The sequence below is a fragment of the Acromyrmex echinatior genome, chromosome 9 (genome assembly GCF_024713525.1).
Source record: "Acromyrmex echinatior isolate Ae372 chromosome 9, ASM2471352v2, whole genome shotgun sequence".
NCBI classification, from domain to species: domain Eukaryota; kingdom Metazoa; phylum Arthropoda; class Insecta; order Hymenoptera; family Formicidae; genus Acromyrmex; species Acromyrmex echinatior.
This window is the reverse complement of record NC_141860.1, coordinates 9411967-9432710: the sequence shown is the minus strand read 5'-3', so window position 1 is coordinate 9432710 and position 20744 is coordinate 9411967. Positions and strand designations below refer to the sequence as shown.

The following is a 20744-nucleotide window of genomic DNA, read 5'->3' as shown; positions in this document are numbered from 1 at the left end:
TACGAAAACGCACGCGTGAGAAGGTATGCACACATTAACACACGTGCTTTTATAAACATCATAAACATGCTATAAACACGTTAATATTTTATAGGTGTTTCGAAGACATTCTTAACAAGAAACACTTAAATATTCGCGTAAAGAATAGAGCATTAACTGCCGTTTAACGTGTCTCAAAGTAGCTCTTATCTTCGCCTTCGTAAGATGCAACGCTTATCAAGCGTTAATAGTTAATTACTCATCATTGTTATCTTTTCTTTATAGCATTTTTGAATAGAATAATAAATTTATCTATGGTATGTAAACATAATGCATTTGTTCAGTAATTATTAATTATTAAACCTATTATTTATGAAACCTTCATAGGCTACGCAGAAAAAATAGTTTTACTAAAATATATAAAAAAATTTAGATACTATATAAATGACAATTGTTGAACCAAAATGGAAAATGCTTAAGCGTTGATGATAATGCTGTAACAGGTTTCGACATTTTGCTACTCAGTAAAATGTAACTACTTGAGTGTCCTACATAATTATTTTGATAGTCCAACAAAATTATTTTCATATCTGTATTTAACTAAATTTTTTAATATTTTAGCAAAACCTCTCTTTCCACATGTTTTATGTGGTTTTTTTCTTATAAGAAAAAACCACATCTCTGTTATTAATTCCTATTTCAAGTTCCGTGAGAAGTCTAATTTCCGCAAAGACATTTTTTAAGCCCACACGTACAGATCTGTCGCGTCCGTCCTGTAAATCGCTCCGCTCAATAAAGTACGCAGGGGAGCGAAAATTAAACGTGGCTCTCATAGAAACGAGATTGCTCCTTGAAAGAAAGCTCTCACAGCCAACGGAGTCTCTCATCCGGAGGCGAACGAACGACTTTCACCGAAATGATCCGCGCCATCGGCTTTATCGATAACGACCTATTATCGAGGGACACACTTACACGTTCGGCGCACAGTCACATTCTACTTTTCGTCTCGTAAATAATCGACGAATGGTAGTAAGAGCGACACAAGCCAACAGTAGTGACTGTAGACTATATCGGGATCGATAGCGCGGAAATTCGTTGCGTATTCCACGAACGAAAACGAAACTGGCGCGTTAACATATCGTCATTCCCACCCACAGAATGTAAGATGTATTGTGTGTGTGTGTGTGTATATATATATATATACACACACACGTCGCGTGCGTACACGTAATGCCGCGTAATGAGTCTGTTCGTGATGAACCGCTCGATGATCATGAATTCTCAATGAGAAACAGGGACACCTCTCAGTGATACCATCGATCATGTAATTAATAGCTGCGTTAAATAGAGAAAACAGCTTTGAAATTGTTGTAAAATTCTTTAAAGCCGTAATCACATTATAGGTTGCCGGTTACAATTTTCGGTTGACAATTCTATTTTAGAATACGGACTAACTGCATCATGATTGGTTAAAATATAACCAGAAACTTCAACTAACTTATAGTATGGTGATAGCTTAATATGATTGGTTTTAGCCCTTTAGTTCCTTACGAGAAATGTATAAACCAATCATATTAAAAAATTTTGTACCAGCTGCGAAGCTACTTTCCTACTGAACGAATGATTGCTTAGATAAAAGATTCGGTAAGAAGGTGGTATTTTATTTTTCGTATTTTATTTCTCAACGCGCATCACCAATAATTTAAAAATTTCACTGTGTATCTACTTGTTTTTCGTTAAATCATATTCGTTTATACTTTGCAAAAACACGTAGCGCTTCTAAAATTTAAAAATTTATAAATTTACCTAGACTTGTACCATATTATCCAATAAAATATGAATAATATAATACAGCAATTTCTTTTACATTTGATTAAATTCTTCGCTCGTATTTGTTATGCCGTCATGTAGATTTATTTGGATAGGCTTTCAGCGTATTAGGAAAAATAGAAGAAGAATCGAGACTCAACCAACATGGACCTTCAAAGGACATTCGATAGAAAATTAAGAATTGCAGAGCTTCTTCTGTTGCTAAGAGCTATCAATGCGAGCAAAAACATCTTCGATATTTTCGTTAGCAGCAAATTGATCCTCTATCAGAGGGATATACAAGACTCGCGATACACAAGACGGCTGGCTTTGATCGTGGATTAATCGAAAGGGGTGTGATAGTGAATCCCCGCGTTGCGGCGCCTGGTTTGAGATAGCCGAGAGAATCTGACGGGCCTAATAGCGCATTCCCAGTAACTGCCGATAAAACGGCATGTCTTCGATAGGAAACGAAATACGATCGTAAAAACACGCTTTTACGTTCCCATTTACGATTGCGCGCCTTAAGATCGTACGCTTCGCTACCGTAATTATGCAAGTACTGTGCAGAGCGTGGCTACGTATAGACAGGTGGCTTTTACATTCATAAACCTGATGACGATTAGTAACGGAACATAATACCGTTGATTACGTGTTTCCAGGGTACCAGAAGAACTTTACAAAATTTGGAAAATAAAATACATTTTTTTCTGAATTCTTTAGTTTCATTTCAATGAATGAAAATTGAACCAGTCTTGAAAAAGGAGTAGCTCAATTTTCAATCTTTGAGAGTTTATTCTACAGAGTGAGATTCGCTCTAAAAGTTTCAGAGAGGGAGTCTATCATAGATATTTATATATATCTAACCAGGGTTGGTAAAGACTAATGTTTTTTTTTTTAAGAATAAAACGTATTGTGTCTTTTCTTAAATATCTTTTTAATGTTTCAAATATGCTTTAAACAGTACTATAAAAAAAATCATATTTAAAGCATATTAAAAATTAAGCATGTTTTAAAGTGTTTAAAATACATATTAAATATATTTTTATCAATCCTGTATCTAATACTAGATCGTTGACTTGGTTCTAATATATGATTCCGAAAAATATATACTAAACTTATGGTGCCTGACGTAGGAACATTACTAGTCAACGCATGCGCATGTAAGTCCATATATATGTTACATCGACACCGTATACCATGATTGATTGCAACTTATCTATGATAATATTATCTCCGAATTTTTTCCACTTAAACTGTGACAACTTTTCACGCGGCAAGATATCGATATTGTAACTTTTAACGTAAAAGCATGAATATATAATGCAAACATGTGGCTGATGTGTGGCCCTATCGGCCATTACACATTGTGTGATCACGTGACCGTTTTCTCCTATATCACGTTAATGCATAGGTTTTGGAATCAATTTTTATGCACGATATATAAGCGAGTCAGTGATCTAGTGTTAGATATAAATATCTATGGAGTCTCTATATGTATATTTAGCAATATGATATTTATATGTGCATTATATATCAAATATATTATTTTATATGTGTGTACATATATAAATGTACGTATGTATGTGTGTATGTATGTATTGACGTGTAACTGGCGAAATATACGCTATATAAGATAAGTCCGGCAAGGGCAGAAAGGCGTTCCCACATGGTTGGCCATACGTATGTTGCATTCACTTTACGTGACACACGTTGTGTGGTATAAATTAAAATTGCAAATGTCTCTACTTTTAAATACGCACTTATATAAGCTAAAGATAAAACAAAACGCATTACATGGCAATATCACGTACAATCGATAGTAAGAGAACAAAAGCTCCAGAAAATTCGACGTACAAGGTCAATCAAAGAAACAGCAACAGGAAATTAGTACGAGTATTATCATTCTAAAACTTCTTTAATAATTTATTACCCGCTTTCTTTAGAAAATGTTTTTACATTTATAAATATCTTTTAAAATTTATTCCAATTGTAAAAAAAATATTATCTAAAATAATTAAAATATCATTAAAAACATTTTATGTATATAATTATCTTATATGTGCGTTATTTGAAATTATCGTGCAAATATATTAGTAGTAATTTAATGAAATAATTAGATGTCTAATATTTGAATATTACGGTATTAATGCATCAGTTTTTTACGGCGACATATCGCTCGATCAAAGCATGTGAAAAATGTGAATTTTTATGAAGCTTACAGCACGAGTTAATTGGAAGCTCGTATGGCGATATGGCGATGCGTGCAAACCGCGTGATTTTCACGCACGTATTAACAGACGGAATTACACCGGAGTTACGATCCGTTGATTTTCTAAAGAGCGGCAAACCACGTGTTTTTTCTTCTGTTTTCTCTCTACTCGAGCGTCAGCCGCGTGATGCTGTTCGTGGAAATGCAAATACGCCGTTTGTTTGCTCAAATTGCGATCGGTGTCGTAAGTCTGCGATCTGTTTGCATTACTTCGGATTGGACATCCACTCTCTCGCTTATCGATAATGTCGATACCATTCGACATAAGATAACGTCTAAATTTGCACGCTATTCGTCTATTTCTCGCGCCGTTTCGTAATTCATGCCGCACGTCATTAACTCGGGCCGGGCGCTATTATCCAAGAACGAGCCGATTACTCGCGATCCGACTGTCGACTCGTCGAGAATTGGAGAGTTGCTTCGAGTGCCAACGGTGGCAGAGGGAATGAGAGACGCGGAGATCGATTTTACAGTAATACGAAAGGAATGCACCACCTTCCCACTTTGGCTTAGGACCAACCCCCCTTACACGACCCGGAAAGGGGGTTGAAACGAAAATTTCACAACGTCAAATTAGAATTGTATGCGACCATTGTGACGACCACTTAACTGCCCTTGAGAATCTTCCTTCTTCTAAATAGAGCACACTTAGCGTTGGAGGGTAGCTCATAAATATTTTCGTTATGCTCGAAGGAACATTTCTTGCGCTTCACGTGGGAGTGAAAAATGACTTACAAATTGATCTCGCGATCAATGCTGATTAAATCTACTGATGAATGTAAAAAAATAATACAGTGAACAACATGCAATTTAAAAACAACACAGAAATTTGATATAGAATATCGACGACTGTAAAAGTAACCTCTGGAAAAGTAACATCTGGAAAATAAAACGTTTATACGTTTTTGAATCTACAAAAAATACTAGAAATATCTGTTTCGCTGTAAATTTATTTAGCTTTAAGTAAAAATAATCCTCAAAGAGTGAAAGAAAAAGTATCTTGATACTCACGGACAAAAATGTTGCTCATCAACGTGGCCGGCAGACAGAAGACAATGACGAGCACGTCGGCTACCGCGAGATTGACAATGAAGAAATTCGTGACGGTCCGCATGCGAGGTGACCGATACACCACGGCGATAACGCAACTATTGCCGATCAGACCGACTACGAAGACGACTACGTACGCCACACAGTAGACCGCTGACATGGCCACGCTGTGCCTGTAAAACCGATCGGACGCGTGCTCGATCACCGACAGGTTCTTACTGGCATTGAACAATAGGACTTGATCCTCCATAGTGGCACGCGGACTCGTCGTTGCGATCGCTTCCGTGATCAGATTGTTGAAATAATCACCCAGATCGTCCCTCATCTGCAGGAAGGTACCGGTACCCGGCGGCACGGTCGCGACTGTCGTGGCCGGCACGTTGCCGTTATTACTCCTGCGGCGCGTATCAACGTCAAACTCCTCCGAATCCGGTAGTCTCAGGGACGCCATCTCCAGGAGGGGAGACGGTGGCTGCAGCATCGAGAACTTGAGCGTATACTGACGGATTGACGTTTCGACCATTAGCCGAAACGCTAACCGTGGCCACCGTCGTTTCTCCTCCTCGACGCGCTCGCCGTCGTGTCGACAACCCCGGCCAACCTCGACACCTACGCGACCTTCCGGTCGCGGTGAACGACGTCGTCTCGTTAGCTTTCACTCGATAGCTTCTTCTACAGACTTCCTCGCACTCGGAAGTCCATGCTCCAATCAGCGACCGATTAGATTGACAAACGCGAGAAACTCGCGCAAACGATCGTTCGATTGCCGAAAACAATGCGTCGATGGAGGATGACTTTCGGCATCGATTTCTTTCTTGGGGATATCTGATGAGTATCTACACGCGTAGATCGAATGCTGAAGGATACGCGTGGTCTAACTGAGCGCGTTTTGCACGTGTGCCAAAGTCCATCTAACCGGGACCCGGGACCCGGGACCACTCTCCGAATTGCCGGAGAGATGCGATCGAGGGTGAAAATTGAAGTAGCAAGAGTCTAAAGTGATCGAACTAAGTGATTCGTCGAATGATGGGACAGGGAGGAAATGGATAACGAAGTGAGGAAAGAGTATATGTATGAAAAACGTGTATTTGCCGCGGCCGGGGATGCTGAGCGACTAATGGGCCTGCTTTAGAGGACGACCGCGAACTGCTGCGAGATGCACCCGTCGCGGCGAGCTGTCTGGCGATGCTCCACGACTGCGCAAGCGTTACATCCAGCGGCACATGCACCCGCATGCGAATGTGCTCGCGCACTATAACCCACTAGAGACTACTGTGCGAGCAAAACTCTGGGAAAATAGGAAGAGTGTTGGCGACGATGACAGCGCGACGCGGCTGCTCCGCAATCGCACAGAGAGCGGTCGCGCGTGTCCATCCTTCATCGTCCATCCTCCTGTGCCGTCCATCCTTCTGCCGAAATACGCGCGACGAATTCGTAAAACCCCCTCCGTTGGCATCGCTCGCATCGCCGACTCGGCGCCCCCGTCGGAACTCCCCATCCCTTTTACCCCTTTAGCCAAATGTCGCCAAGCGATTTTGCCGCACGTTCTTCAAGTGCATCGTCCACGTTTATTGCTCTTATATCATCACTTCGAATTATATATATATTTTGAAGCTAAGAAAGCAGACAATAATATACAAAGAGGAACGAGAAAACTGACATCTCGACAATCCATAAACTGATTAATAGCGTTATTGATAAGATAGTATTAAATCCTGGATCTATAATGATAACATTTAAATTTTAGAAAGGAAAAAATATGAAATATTTATCTCAAAGTTATGAATAGGATCTAAATAATAGTAATAAAATAATCAACTAAATCGTAATCAAATTTGTCAAAGAATTTGTCAAAAGAATTTGTCAGTAAAATAATATTTTGAAAAATCGTATGAACGATAAAAAAGTTACACCAAGTGTGTTGCATTCTTAATGAATTCTACAATAAATCAAATTATTCAATTGCAACAAATGAACAAGGATAGTAAAAAGTCGGTATATTTTTTTATAAGAGATATTCAACCTTTGTGGGCGTCCAATGCGTTGCAGAGCTGAATGTTCCACTGAAAACGCACATACGCTCAAAATTTCCTGAATGTGTCAGAACCAAAACTAAAACCGTAACCCAAAAGAGACACATTACGTTTGCGTAGTTTTAACGCTGTCAACAAATACTGTTGCTATACTGACGTGAAGTCTGTGCCAAAAGTGACTGTAACTCGAAAGAGACGCGTTTCATGAATGTTTTACGTCACTTTGATGAGCACAATATGCTTTGAAAACACCCTTCTATTAACTAACATTATAAGAAATAATTTTTTTGTTAAATTGATATTATTATCTTTTTAACAATGCAATTTTAATATTTTTCTCACGATTATTGAATAACTTTCTCATAGTAAAACTAATGTCAGTTAAAATGATTATAGAAACCGTAGATCGTATAGAGATATGTATATGTTTGATTAATTTCACCGTACTATTATAAAAAAGGTATACAGAAAATATGAAATATCGGAGATATGTAATTTTAAAGGAATCTCGCAGCTCTTTCCATTGACGTTGAAATATTTCTGTAGCAGGTGTTTCTTATCTTGCGACGGAATTTCGTCGAATGAATCTCTCATGTTGGATATCTGTCTTCAAATGACAAGTTTTGTTTTCTTTTCTTAAATGAAACAACTGTATCGATAAACATCTCTGAATTCTTTTACAAAGTATAATAATCTTTAATTTTTATCATCATTTTTATCATCACATATTAACATCTGTGTATCCAAGATTTTTTTCGGAAGGAGAAAGATTCTTTATCAATTCTGTTATATAAACAGCAATTTTTTGCGTTAATGAAATGCTTTTTTAATATTTTAGGAAAAATATTAGTTTTTGTAAATCATAATTTTTTTTCTGAAGAAGATATGGAAAGATATAGCTATTAAAAACATAATATGTAGTTGTCAATAAATATTCTCATTAATATCTCAGCACATATTGTTTTCCTAAGCTCAAAACTTTTGTAAAAATTATCCTTATTGTATTGAGTACTTTGTCAAAGTTTTAATTAACGGAAATTCCGAAAATTCTTTATACAATCGTAACGGAGAGAAACAAATATTTTATACCTTAGACAATAAAATTACTAGGAGGTACAGGTAAAGTTATATTTTTCATATAAGTTGTATTATTTATATGTTAATTAAAAATAAAAAAATAAGTAAAAAATTTTGAGAGTGAAACCTCTTTAATTTCTCTGGATATGCGCTTGTGTATATTAAATTATTTATTATATTCTGAATTAATTCACATTTTTTCAAGTTAGTTTATAAAAGTTTTATAGAAACGTTTCAATTATCTTTTATTAAAAATTATAAAAGAAGTAATACGTTATATTGGAAAAACAAATAGATATTTCTATGAGAGAACACTTGGATTCAACACTTTAGCCATGATAGTTTTAACAACGTATTGTGCCCGTGAAATATCATAGTGAAGGGATTGTTACTATTCTTGAAGAGGTTTTCTCAAGCAATTTTTTGTTTTTAAATATTATTCTCTAATAATTTTGATTTGAACGATTGATTTATAATCTTGAAATATATTACACAAACAACAAGAGAGATCATGCCTCATTATTAACTTGTTCCTGATTTATCGATGATAATCGACTAATAATGACCTAATAATAATTAATTCTTCATAATTGTTCCAGAGATAATGGGACTTATCAGTTTTAAAGAGCTTTTCTGGGTCGTTTAAAGAAGACGACTGCGTGACGAGCCTCAATCATTGATTCTGCTCAATTTCAATAAAATTCGTCTTTCTTTAACATAATAAATAGAATGTTTTTAGTACATATTATAATAATATTATAAATATTATTATAATATATATTTATAATATTTTATTTACAAGTTATGTATTTAATTTTTATAACAGCACAGCATTTTTGCTTATGCTTTTATTACGCATTTCTTATCGCAATGCTCTAGTTCGTTCTATTTCTAGCAAGTTGGTGTTACAACAAATAGCAGAAGAGGGCATCTTTTTCTCCAATATCAGACACAGGTTATAAATAAATTTACAAAACATTCGACACTTGACCTAGTGTAGAATATAGAGATTTTGATAGAAAATGTCCAGTCGTCACATACAAAGTACTTACTGAAATGTATACATTGACACACAAAGTTGATCGAGTGTTTTGAAAATTAGAAAAAATTGTGCGTATTCGAAAGTTTTATCATTTAAAAAATATATTATTCAGAATTTTTACATAATATACAAATTATGAGAATTTGCTTTTGCATATCTAATTTCTTCTTTTCTTCTTTTTATATTAAATACTTTTAATTTTTAAAAATTTCAATCAATTTTTTACAAGTGACTGTATTTATTACATACAATAATTTTAGGATCTAATTAATTTTTTTAGGATTATTATCTGCTATTTATTTAAATTTGACAAAACGTTATGTCATACATCTGCGTATTGTTTGTACATCGATTATCAAAAATAATCAAATGTTTGCTGGCGTGGAAATGCATTCGGGATTAAGACATGCCATCAACTGTAAGATGCATGGGTAAATATTACTATTACGACATAAATTTTGGAAAGGCAAAGGAGAGTATCCACTCTGTGTCGGTTCACTGTCAGCGCGACGGATCAATTGCGGCACTGCAATGCACATTCGAGACAAATACAGTCGCACGTAGCAGTGTGTGCAGCTCCTATTAATCTCTTTCTCTCTTCTACTTGGTCGTAATTCTCCCCATTCTCCTTACTTTCTCCTTTCCTTTCCACATTACGTCATTCGTCTTATGTCTCTCCATTCATCAGCTTGATTTCGTTTACGTTTTTTGCAGCGTGACGCCCACCGTCGTCGTCTTTCGCTGATTATGTAGGATCGTATGACTCCGGCGAAATTGCCCAAATTTCCGGTTTCTAGAACAACGTTACTGCGAGCGACAGCTAAGCGGCTAATTGAATCGTATTTCCAAGGACGCTCAGTGAAATAAATTGTCCAAATAAAATTAGTGGTTATTAAACGTTTGTCAGCTGAAATTTGTTAAAAAGATCCTCCTGTTCTCCCGGCATCGTTTCGAATTATCGATGATAACACGATTATCCCGACAACTCAATTAGAATCTCGTTTAATCCCTTCCCTATCATCATTTACCAAGTTTCATCATACTTGGTTTATTCTCATCATTTACTCATATGTTCTCTATTAAAAGTTGTAAATTTTTTCCTGTTTACTTAAAATTGTGCCAACAATGTTTATTTTAATTAGTTCATAATTTATATGTATATATATATATATAAAATCCAACAATAAATAATATTAATCTTTATCTAAGAACATTTTTTGCACATTGGAGTAAATTTTCTCCCAACAAGAATTTAAATGACATTATTTATTTTTATTTTTTTTTTTTGTTAAGTTAAATATTATTAAACATAATGATATATTTATAAATGAAATATCACATTTAAATTTAAATTCGATTATTTGATATTTATATTTGATTTTACATAAATAAGTTTGATATGAGAACATTAAAATTTATTTAAATCTAGAGACAAAGAAAATAGATTTCTATCTAATTGCATTCATAAAACTGGAAAAGGTTAATTCCCAAAAAAAAGTTCAATCTAAACAAATAAAAATAATCAATAATTTCGTCCTCGTATATGTAAAATAGAATAACTAAAATTATTATAATAATTATTATTAAATATTATTTGTAAAAATGTTTTTTAAATTTTACAAGTCTACCTTCTTAATATTATAAAAATCTTTTGTCTTCATATTGCAAAGAAACACAAATTACAATAGCTAAAATTCGCGACGATTTCCATTTCTTTTATGCTTCATTTATTTATTGCCAAAATAGCTATATGTATTTTGTCCTATCACATTCTTAATATAACCATCCCATAAAGGAAAATGGTCTTGCGATATGAAGTGCGAGAGGAAAAAAAATATCAATGTCTAAAGTCACGATGCAACATCGATATAGCTAACTGTCATTCTCTTTTTCATATTGGGCTTTGTAACTCCCATCAAAATAGCTGCCTTATATTTCGTCTTGTTATATTCTCGTGTGACTGCGATTCCACTGAGATTACCTTCTTTATTCGCGTACAAGATTGCAAGTCGTATCGCGGAAAGATGTTTGGGACAATGGCGGGAGAAAGCACAGCGCGAAAACTTCGAGGAACGAATCATAAGTTCCGAACCGTTGCTGATGGATCCAACTGCAATACGCGATGCAGACTCGAGTATCGACTTGTTTTACTGGCAAACGCCAGTGGAAAAAGTTAAACGCGCTTCCGGAATACCACCTCGTCGGCAGCACAACGTTTTCAGAGCCCGGCAAATATATAAACCTAATCGTACGAAGAGGATTTTCCAAGTGGTGCAATGGAGAACTGCATTATTGGCAAGCTTGGTTAAGACCCGGATTCGGACTCGTGAGCGTTTTCAAATCCGGCAAGCAAGCACAGGATCCTCGAAGGACGATAATTTTCCATCACACTAAACGGAAAACTGGAGATCCGACTGTGTTGAATTTATCGCCGGATTGTCTCCACAGTGAAAGCGAGAACGAGAGCGAAAACGAAGGAAAAGAGACAGAGACAGACAGAGAGAGAGAGAGAGAGAGAGAGAGAGAGAGAGAGAGAGAGAGAAGTTGAAAAGATCCGTAGGATTTAGGATTATCGGATCACAATTATTATTGACGATGCCGCATCAGTTATCTCTAGGTGACTGGTAACCCGATTTATATACATCTCTTTAAAACAGCATCATTCGTGGTGTGTGTCTTTTCAATCGAAGTACATTAAAAATCATGAAAGCGTGAATATGAACGTCGCGTTCGAAATTCTGCGGTATTTTTCGTGATACTTGGACGCAGTTCGGAGAGGGCGAGAGAATTATCGGTATCCCCTTCCTATCCTGCCCGCTTATATCACTCGGCTCTTCTTCCCCCGCTGCAATCCACTTTCATCTCCGTCGCTATTATCCGGGCGAGAATCTCAAAAGAGACTGTTCAGATTTCAGATCTCGCCGGCGATCTCAGCGACGATCTCTTTCCCTCGGCACACAATGAGACAAGGACACTCCCTTCGTTAGTACAAGTTACATTATAGATGACTCGTGCCCGCCGAAAAGGACGGATTTTTTCTTTGTCCTCGAAAAGCGCACAGCTCTCATTCCACGCATCTTCTTAGTCATCAGTGAAAAATTGCACTTTGAAAATTCGTTTGCTTCGCACTCTCACTCATTTTCATTCTGTTTCTTTCTCTTGAATTTATCAAATGTCCCAAGACTTGGGACTCAAGTGTCTCGAACGCGTCCTTCGCACGCGCTTCGCGACTTTATATTCTCCCACTTGCGACTTTTGCAGCCGCGGGAATTCGCGAATTAATCGCCTGTGGCAAAACTATCGCAGAAGAATTTCAGGCAATTTTAAACCGGCATTCCCCATCTGGCCCTCAGGAATCGCTCGTTGATTGAAGATAGTTCCCATCGTCGTTTTTCTCAAATTTTCTCGATGGACCTTTAATCGGATGGTCACGGCGTAGGGATTATGGATAAGGTCGTTACATGATACACGACCTGTAACTTTTGGCACGATATTAGGCAACCGAACTGCGTGTAATCGAGCGATCGAGTTCAGGTTGCGGCTGCTGGCTGCTACATCATGCTTGCTTCACGTGCACCTAATAGCTGCCCGACTTTAATGCATACGATTGAATATGCGAATTAGCTCGCCTTGACGCCCAAAGCACGAAACAAGTCATTCATTTTCCCATGGATCGATACTTAAGAGTCTCCGAGAATCCATCGGGCGTTTTCCGGATGCGAGCCAGCGGGTGTTGGCTACTCGAGATGCATTTCCACCTAAGTGTATCGTATATTCATAATATAACGCATTGTGTGGAGAGATACTAATGCTGCGAACGTGCTTGTACAAAAATGAGTTTTCTTTGCAGCAAAGCAGAATGATAAATTTCATCGTAGTGGCCGAATAAAATTATATCCTTCTCCTTTTTATCTCTGCTTTAATCCGAATTTTCTTAAATACTGTCTTTATTTTAGAGACTGGAGAGTAAGATTGCTTGAAATTTTTGATAATTTTTTACAACAAACTGAGTAAATGTACGAAAGTGAAGTTTCGAGTTAGTTTATGCAAACATACAAAAACAAAAAACATGTTTTTTAATGACAAATATATATTTATGTACCCTGTTTCTTTTTTCGAGATCATTATTTTGCAGTGATATCTCTTTGTAATCCAATTATGGCAAATCTAGCTAGAAATCTCGAAGCATACACGCATATATATATATATATATATATATATATATATATATATATATATTTACAATTGTGAATAAAAAAAACATTTTTTTATGTTGTGAATTTCGATCAAATTTTAATTTCGTATAGTTATTCAGTTTGTCATTTAAAATATGTCAAGAATATCAATCTGACTTGCTAGTTCCTTAATAGGTTCTCGAATTTAATATCATTACACAGTGAGATACGGATAGGTAAGATAACTATCAAAATAATATATGTAAAAAAATTATTAAGAAGACATTGGCAAAATTTACATGATGATCATTAAGTGTTTATATCAGAAGAAATAATTAAATTTTATATTATAACAACGTTAAAAAGTTAATGATATTTTTATTGCTGAAAAAGAATGTTTTTACCATAGATGTTTCTAAGCGTTAATGTTGATTAGCGTTTAACACAATGGTAAAGGTTCAGAAGAGTGACAGATCTCCCTGACCAAAGTCGTGAATAAATGAAAGGAGAGCAGAAATGCTGAAAATGAATCGAAAATTCCAATCGCAGAATCGAAGGTTACGATCTTGTTCAATAACTGACTGAGATCGCATCTTTCATCACAACTGAGCTCCGACAAGAACGTTATTCGAATACTTGAATGAAATATTAGATACCTAATTTCATGTTACGCGCATCACAGAAAGCTTCCCACTTTTTGCATTAGGATCTGTGATTTCTGTCCTCTCGAGATATGCGACATCTCCCTCAGGGTTAGAGTTAGGTTAGGTTCGGATAGGTTAGGTTAGGATAAGATTGGGTTAGGTTAAGGTTAAGTTAGGTCAGGTAAGGTTAGGTCAGGTTTGGATAGGTTAGGTTAGGTTAGGTCGGCTTAGGTTGGGTTAGAGTTAGGTTAGAGTTAGGTTAGGTTAGATCGGGTTACGTCGGCTTAGATTAGGTTAGGTTAGGTAGGGTTAGGTTAGGTTAGGTAGGTTAGGTTAGGTTAGGTTAGGTCGGATTCGGTTAGGTCGGATTCGGTTAGGTAGGTTAGGTTAGGTTAGGTCGAGTTAGGATAGGTCGGGTTAGGTTAGGTCGGGTTAGGTTAGGTCGGGTTAGGTTAGGTTAGGTCGGGTTAGATCGGGTTAGGTTAGGTTAGGTTAGGTCGGGTTAGGTCGGGTTAGGTCGGGTTAGGTTAGGTTAGGTTAGGTCGGGTTAGGTCGGGTTAGGTCGGGTTAGGTCGGGTTAGGTTAGGTTAGGTTAGGTCGGGTTAGGTCGGGTTTGGTTAGGTCGGGTTAGGTCGGGTTAGGTTAGGTTTGGTTAGGTCGGGTTAGGTTAGGTTAGGTTAGGTTAGGTTAGGTCGGGTTAGGTCGGGTTAGGTTAGGTCGGGTTAGGTCGGGTTAGGTTAGGTTAGGTTAGGTCGGGTTAGGTCGGGTTAGGTCGGGTTAGGTTAGGTCGGGTTAGGTCGGGTTAGGTTAGGTTAGGTTAGGTCGGGTTAGGTCGGGTTAGTTCAGGTTTGGTTAGATAGATTAGGTCGGGTTAGGTTAGGTTAGGTCGGTTTAGTGCTAGGTCAGGTTAGGTTAGGTCAGGTTAGGTTAGGTTTGGTCCGGTTAGGTTAGGTTAGGTTATGTCGAGTTAGGTTAGGTCGGTTTAGGTCGGGTTAGGTTAGTTTAGATCGGGTTAGGTTAGGTTAGGTTAGGTCGGTTTAGGTTAGGTTAGGTTATGTTAGATCGGATTAGGTCAGTTTAGGTTACGTTAGTTCGGGTTGGATCGAATTAGGTCGGGTTAGGTTAGGTTAAGTTAGTGTTAGGTTTGGTTAAGTTAGGTCAAGTTAGATTAGATTAGACTTAGGGTTAGATTAGGCCTCTGGATCCTTCTAGCTTGAGGTCGAGATCATCAACGTTAATCGGTGATCTTTTAAACCATGCGCTTGATTCCATAATCGATGACATAATTTGATTCAGTTGAGTGCTCGATCGAGCGCTTAAAACTTATTTACCGAACCTATTTGGCACCCGAAGAACATTCTTCTGGACGTTCAGTCATGTTTAGTCAACAAATCACCGATCCTCTATTATGATTAGAATAAATATCTAAAATCTACCTGTATCAATTAACCAATTATAAAGATAGTAGATATAACAACTGAAAAAGATATTTTTTCAGTAACTGTGGCGTTTGTAAAACGATATTATTGATTATTTATCTGGCGGAATTAAACTTTACTTACTGTAATTACGTAAAAAGTTAACGATATTGTGATTACTGAGAAAGAACTTCTTGCAACTGACCGTCTTTCTCGTAAATGGTATTGGTTATTGTTTTTGCCGTGGAAAACAAAAGAGGGAGAACATTTTTGTCGCGTTTTAAAAACGGGTGTGGATAGACAATCATCCATTATCTAAAGCAAATCGTAATAAAAAGTCGATCAAAAACGACTTTACTCACGCTGGCAGTATTATTAATAATTTACAGCGTTCTCCCGATATTTCCCTTTAAAGAGGAATTAATAACGCTCCTGCACGCTGATTTGATTTATCGTAATTAAAACACCCTCGCTGATTTAATTAAGTGGAGAAATTCCTCAGACATCGGGGAGGACTTTGAGAGGAATTGCGGGATATCGGCATTTTGACGAGTCTTCGAAGGTCAGGTTTGACGACGGCCGTGATTGCGCCCGTGAATGTACAGCAGCTATTTCAACCCACTAAAAAAGCTATAATTATAGCATACAAATTTTAATTAAATTATAATTTTGAAAAATTTCCTATAATATTAAAATCAAGTAAATACTTAAACAAATTTAAGATTAAAAGAATCATATTTCATTTTTCAAAAGTCAAAAGAAAGTTTCTCGATCAGAAATTTTCCAAAATCTTTCCAATTACAACATAGATTACATACTAAATATATTTATTATGTAAAAAAATATAAGCTTGTTATATCTAAAGTGATACAATAAATAAATATATTAATGGTTAAAGAAACGGACATAAATAAAGATTAAAAGTGATTTATTTATAGAAAATCAACGAAAAGTAAAAAGTGATTTATTATTTTAAAATTATTTTATTTATAATAGACATTTCATCTCAATGATAGGTACATTCATCATTAATAAATTTTAATTATTTGCCAGCATATTAGAATAAAAGCAAAGAAAATTTATTACTTATAATATTAAACTTTTTATGACATATTATCAAATAAGAAAAGACAACTTAATTAAGACATAAATTACACGTATGTTACACTATGTTACATTTTACACAAACGTACATATTACGTATAGATATATTAAATAAATCTTCTGCTAACACGTCAAGGTAATAACTCATCGCAAAATGGACTTACCGCAAATGTATCTGTACATAATCTACACAACAAATTATCTTAATATACAATATATTAATATTGTACATAAACATTTGCATCTCACATTGTAACATTAGCGCGATAAATAATCTTAACAACAATTGTCACGCCGTTACCTAATCTATCTCGATTAGTTAAAAAGAACATGGAAGATCGAATACCAAAGACGATGCCGTGTATTTACAGAATGAATGATTCTCTGGTTTGTGACGACGTACGAAGACTTTGGCAACGAGATGACACGCCATGAGCATGCAAGGTACAACAGCAATTTATACGCGAATTTACAAAGGAGGACGTTAAATTATCGAATAAAAATAACCGCTGTATCTCGGTGCTCCTTGGAAGCTCCTCCTCTTTTTACAAATCGATACTGCTAATAGAGCATGTGGCTGGTTCTTGATTGTGAACCTGCGAATTGATTATTTGTTCAATTTTGTTGGATTATCGTTACTTTAATTCAATAAACGGCAGTAAGCCGTTTTTGATACTTTTATTTTATAACATTAAAATTGTATTTGTTTTCCATATTTATCAATAATACTTCTTGTTTTTGGCCATATTGACCTACCATGCATAGTCGATGTATTCGGCAGGGAGCCCACTAACGATATCTCCGTGCCCGGGTGCTCGTGTATCACCGTCTCCGTGATATTGTTCTCCGCCTCGGAATGAGCACGGCGATGCTCCGCTTTTTGTCTCTTCGCCGTACCGATGCAGCAATGTTGCTGCTGCTGCTGCTGCTGCTGCTGCTGCTCTCGCTGCAGGGTCATCTCGTGGGTATAAACGGATTCGGCGTTCGAGAAGGAGTGAAACCGCTGCCGCCGTTTCGCCGCCGTTGCACGTCTCCCGACCACGCTGGAGGTTTCGTGACTGCCACGGGAAACGTCATTGCATCTCTCGCGACGTTGAAGGGACTTTAGCGAATCTTCGTACCCGCTAAAAGAAAATAGAGGAAATTTTTGCCACAGGAGGAGGAGGGTGAGAAGTACGAAGCTCGTGTTAAATAAATTGGGACAATTATAGATGTATACATATATATTACATTGGATTCAGCAAAATTTATTATGTAGCGATTAAAATATGTTATTTAAGCACACGATAATTTTTACTTCTTATTTTCTTCATATATTTTTATAATTTATAATTCCATATATTCCATATATTGCTGTAATTTATTACTTTTCTTTATTTCACAATGCAAAACATTTGCCAAATTCGACATGATGTAAGTAAATTCGAGCTTTTTATCGGGGAAGTTTTGCGTTCGACTGACAAAAATTTCTACTTAGAAACCCAACTTACTTGCTGCTCTCGCCACTAGAAGGGCTAGACGAGTGACTGCAACGACAAGAAGTGCGCGCTACGATACCAGAGTCCTGACCACTGGAATGCAGGGATGTCGCGGATGCCTCGAGGCCTTTCAAGGTTCCCGTCGATCTCACCGCGTGTTTTCCGCCTCCGCCCATCCTGAAAATAGCCCGTGGTAGTAGCATCTATGTAAGATACTCAGAAATTTCCCGACACTATATATAGTCTATAAAGATAAGTCTGTGCAAGCCTTCGAGTATACCGATTACATAATATATTCCAATTTCATATTCCTAACGTCAGCATATCTTCGAAAAATCAGATTTTTATTAAAAATATGAAACGATATAGTTTATCCACTATCATAATTATTGAACATATTGATGACTCTATTTGTACATAAAAGAGTTATTGAAGATTATTCTTCTACAAATATAAGCGTTTTCTTTATTAAAATGTAAATAGATTTTATACTAATAGAAAATTCATTACAAAATATTTAATATTAAATATTTAATATTAAAATGATAACTTATTTGTTCGTAAATGTTAATGCGTCAAATGCTGTTATAGATAACAAAACAAGTTTATATAGATTTTCTAAGGTGAAAAATAAAATTAAGTTTAAAATAATTATATAATCTCATAAAATTAGTATATATTAATTAAATTCAATACATATTTTTATATATATCTACATCATAAAAAGATTAATATATCTGACATAAATAATTAAAGTCACAAAATTTCCTCACTATTTAATAATCTTTAATCAGGTCAGACTTACGTGTGAAAGCGGACGCAATTGCCGTGCTCGCACATGCTCTGTCGCCTAGACATCTCGGTGCAGAAGGGTTCCGGGTCGTAATGGAGACCGTCGACGAAGGTAGGAAAGAGCGGTGGCTTTTGCAGAGTGCCGGCGGGGTCTGTTAGAGCAAATCCGACCGGACCAACCGTCGAGAACATGGCCTTGTCTCGTCGTCTACGACTAACGAATGGAATTCGAGACTCCCGATTCAGAACGCGAACTTTGTGTCGAAGATAAAAAGAATTGGCATTTAAATTAGCCGATGCCGATCAAATACCAACAAGACATCGATTCGATCCCCCATGCCATTATTTTATTCCGCAATTCTTTTTTATATAATTAAGCGTTGCCATGAGTTTAAATAGAATAATGTAATATATATATGTTAATAATTGTTAATAGATAGTTCGACTTTTTGGTATGTCAAAGCGGTAAGAAAAGAAAAAAAAGATGATAAGACCCTTTAGCCAACATTGTCCAGGAGTTAGTACGACAACGCAGATAAGCGTTGTGTTGACCTTAGGCGAGGTGGCGAGCGAGCAAAACCATATTCCGCGTACCGTTTGTTGCGACGAACACAGGTAATACACAGGGCGGTTACGAGGGCACCTACGAAGACGACGCAGGCGAGTACCACGACGCCTACTTCGAGGGCGGACAGCAAATAACGCTGACTACCTCTACGTGGGGCATTTCCAGCGATTTCCAGTACACGATATTCATCTAGTTCGCGTTTTATGTCTGCTTTCTTGGTATTAAAAACGCTAAAAAGACACGCGTATATGTATTATTAAAAAATCAGATTACTGTGTTATTATATTTGAATATCAAATATTGAAAAATTGACTTGAAAATTTATATAAAATTTTAATTAAATTTTTAGTGATTTATTTATAATTAAGTATTGTATTAAATTGTTGGAAAAACTTTCAATTAATTAATAAATTAAATAATAAAAGTTATATTATATAAGGAGAACGAATTTAAAATATATTTTACATTCGATAATAATACGATTGATTACCTGTGCAAGGTTTCCATGTCTATCATAACATTCAAATGTGGATCGATCGCATACAGATAAACATCGGTACTAAAAAATAATTCAAAATATAACAATCAACTGAATCACTTGACTGTATCACTCATCGAACAAATCACTTACGAGGCTGCATCGATCAAGTTCTTCTCAATGTGGGGCTCCAACTTCCTTACCCGTACGTCCAAGCCAGTGACATTCTGCAACGCTCTGAAAAACAATTAGTATGTGTCGTCATGCTTGTTACGAATATCACGAAGCAGAACTTACATAGTGATGTTCTCGAGTTCTGGCTCGATCTCGATAGGCTTCCGACCCACGACCATGACGACTTGCTTCTGATCGTCCAACACGTACACCTACGAATTCAAAAGCGAGATACGTACTGGATGGTACGATAAACTGTCAAGGTCGGCGCCGAGTGAAGTGAGAGGGAGCGAGGGAGTTTCCGTCCTTTGAAACATCCCATTTCCTCGCGGGGAAATTAGCCCGGGCACTATCTCTAACGGAGAGTAATTAAGATACACCGCGTGAAAAGTACGTGGGAGTACAGAATGTGAACTTACGAAGACATTGGTAATGCTGCTGCGCCCGTTCTCGGCGCCCTGTCTATCAGTGGCCTTGACGTCGAAACCGAAGACGCGACCGGCGTCGCGGCCAAAACTCGCTACAGATCGCACTTGACCGCTGAGTGGGTCAATGGCGAAACGCGGAGCATCCTCTCGGCCAAGAATTTGATAACGTATTTCACCATTTATTCCCAGATCCGGATCCTCGGCCTGCGATTCGCCAAATGGG

At 36.7% G+C, this 20744-nt stretch overlaps 2 protein-coding genes and 1 long non-coding RNA gene across 5 annotated transcripts in view; 1 reads left to right on the top strand and 2 right to left on the bottom strand.

Moving 5' to 3' along the window:
- Window positions 1–8254, bottom strand: part of SIFR (SIFamide receptor) — a 46776-nt gene extending 38522 nt beyond the window's left edge. The window contains exon 1 of the mRNA XM_011068306.2: window positions 5072–8254. Within this exon, the coding sequence (XP_011066608.1) occupies window positions 5072–5633 (562 nt within the window). The 5' untranslated portion in view covers window positions 5634–8254. The remainder of the gene's footprint in view (window positions 1–5071) is intronic.
- LOC105153452 (uncharacterized) overlaps window positions 1–17519 on the top strand; it is a 63998-nt gene extending 46479 nt beyond the window's left edge. Inside the window, exons 5-6 of the long non-coding RNA XR_015546239.1 lie at window positions 16975–17047; window positions 17385–17519. This is a non-coding gene — a long non-coding RNA (uncharacterized LOC105153452). The remainder of the gene's footprint in view (window positions 1–16974; window positions 17048–17384) is intronic.
- Window positions 16414–20744, bottom strand: part of Cad89D (cadherin 89D) — a 35124-nt gene continuing 30793 nt past the window's right edge. For 2 of the 3 annotated variants that reach the window (XM_011068308.2, XM_087409830.1), the window contains 9 exons: window positions 20513–20725; window positions 20217–20305; window positions 20073–20156; window positions 19932–20000; window positions 19468–19671; window positions 18887–19087; window positions 18094–18258; window positions 17360–17727; window positions 16414–17199 (listed from right to left, as the gene is read on the bottom strand). In XM_011068308.2, coding sequence (XP_011066610.2) covers window positions 17165–17199; window positions 17360–17727; window positions 18094–18258; window positions 18887–19087; window positions 19468–19671; window positions 19932–20000; window positions 20073–20156; window positions 20217–20305; window positions 20513–20725 — 1428 coding nt within the window. In that variant the 3' untranslated portion in view covers window positions 16414–17164. Of the gene's footprint in view, window positions 17200–17359; window positions 17728–18093; window positions 18259–18886; window positions 19088–19467; window positions 19672–19931; window positions 20001–20072; window positions 20157–20216; window positions 20306–20512; window positions 20726–20744 lie in introns of those variants that run through there. The other variant, XM_011068312.2, reaches the window with a different exon arrangement.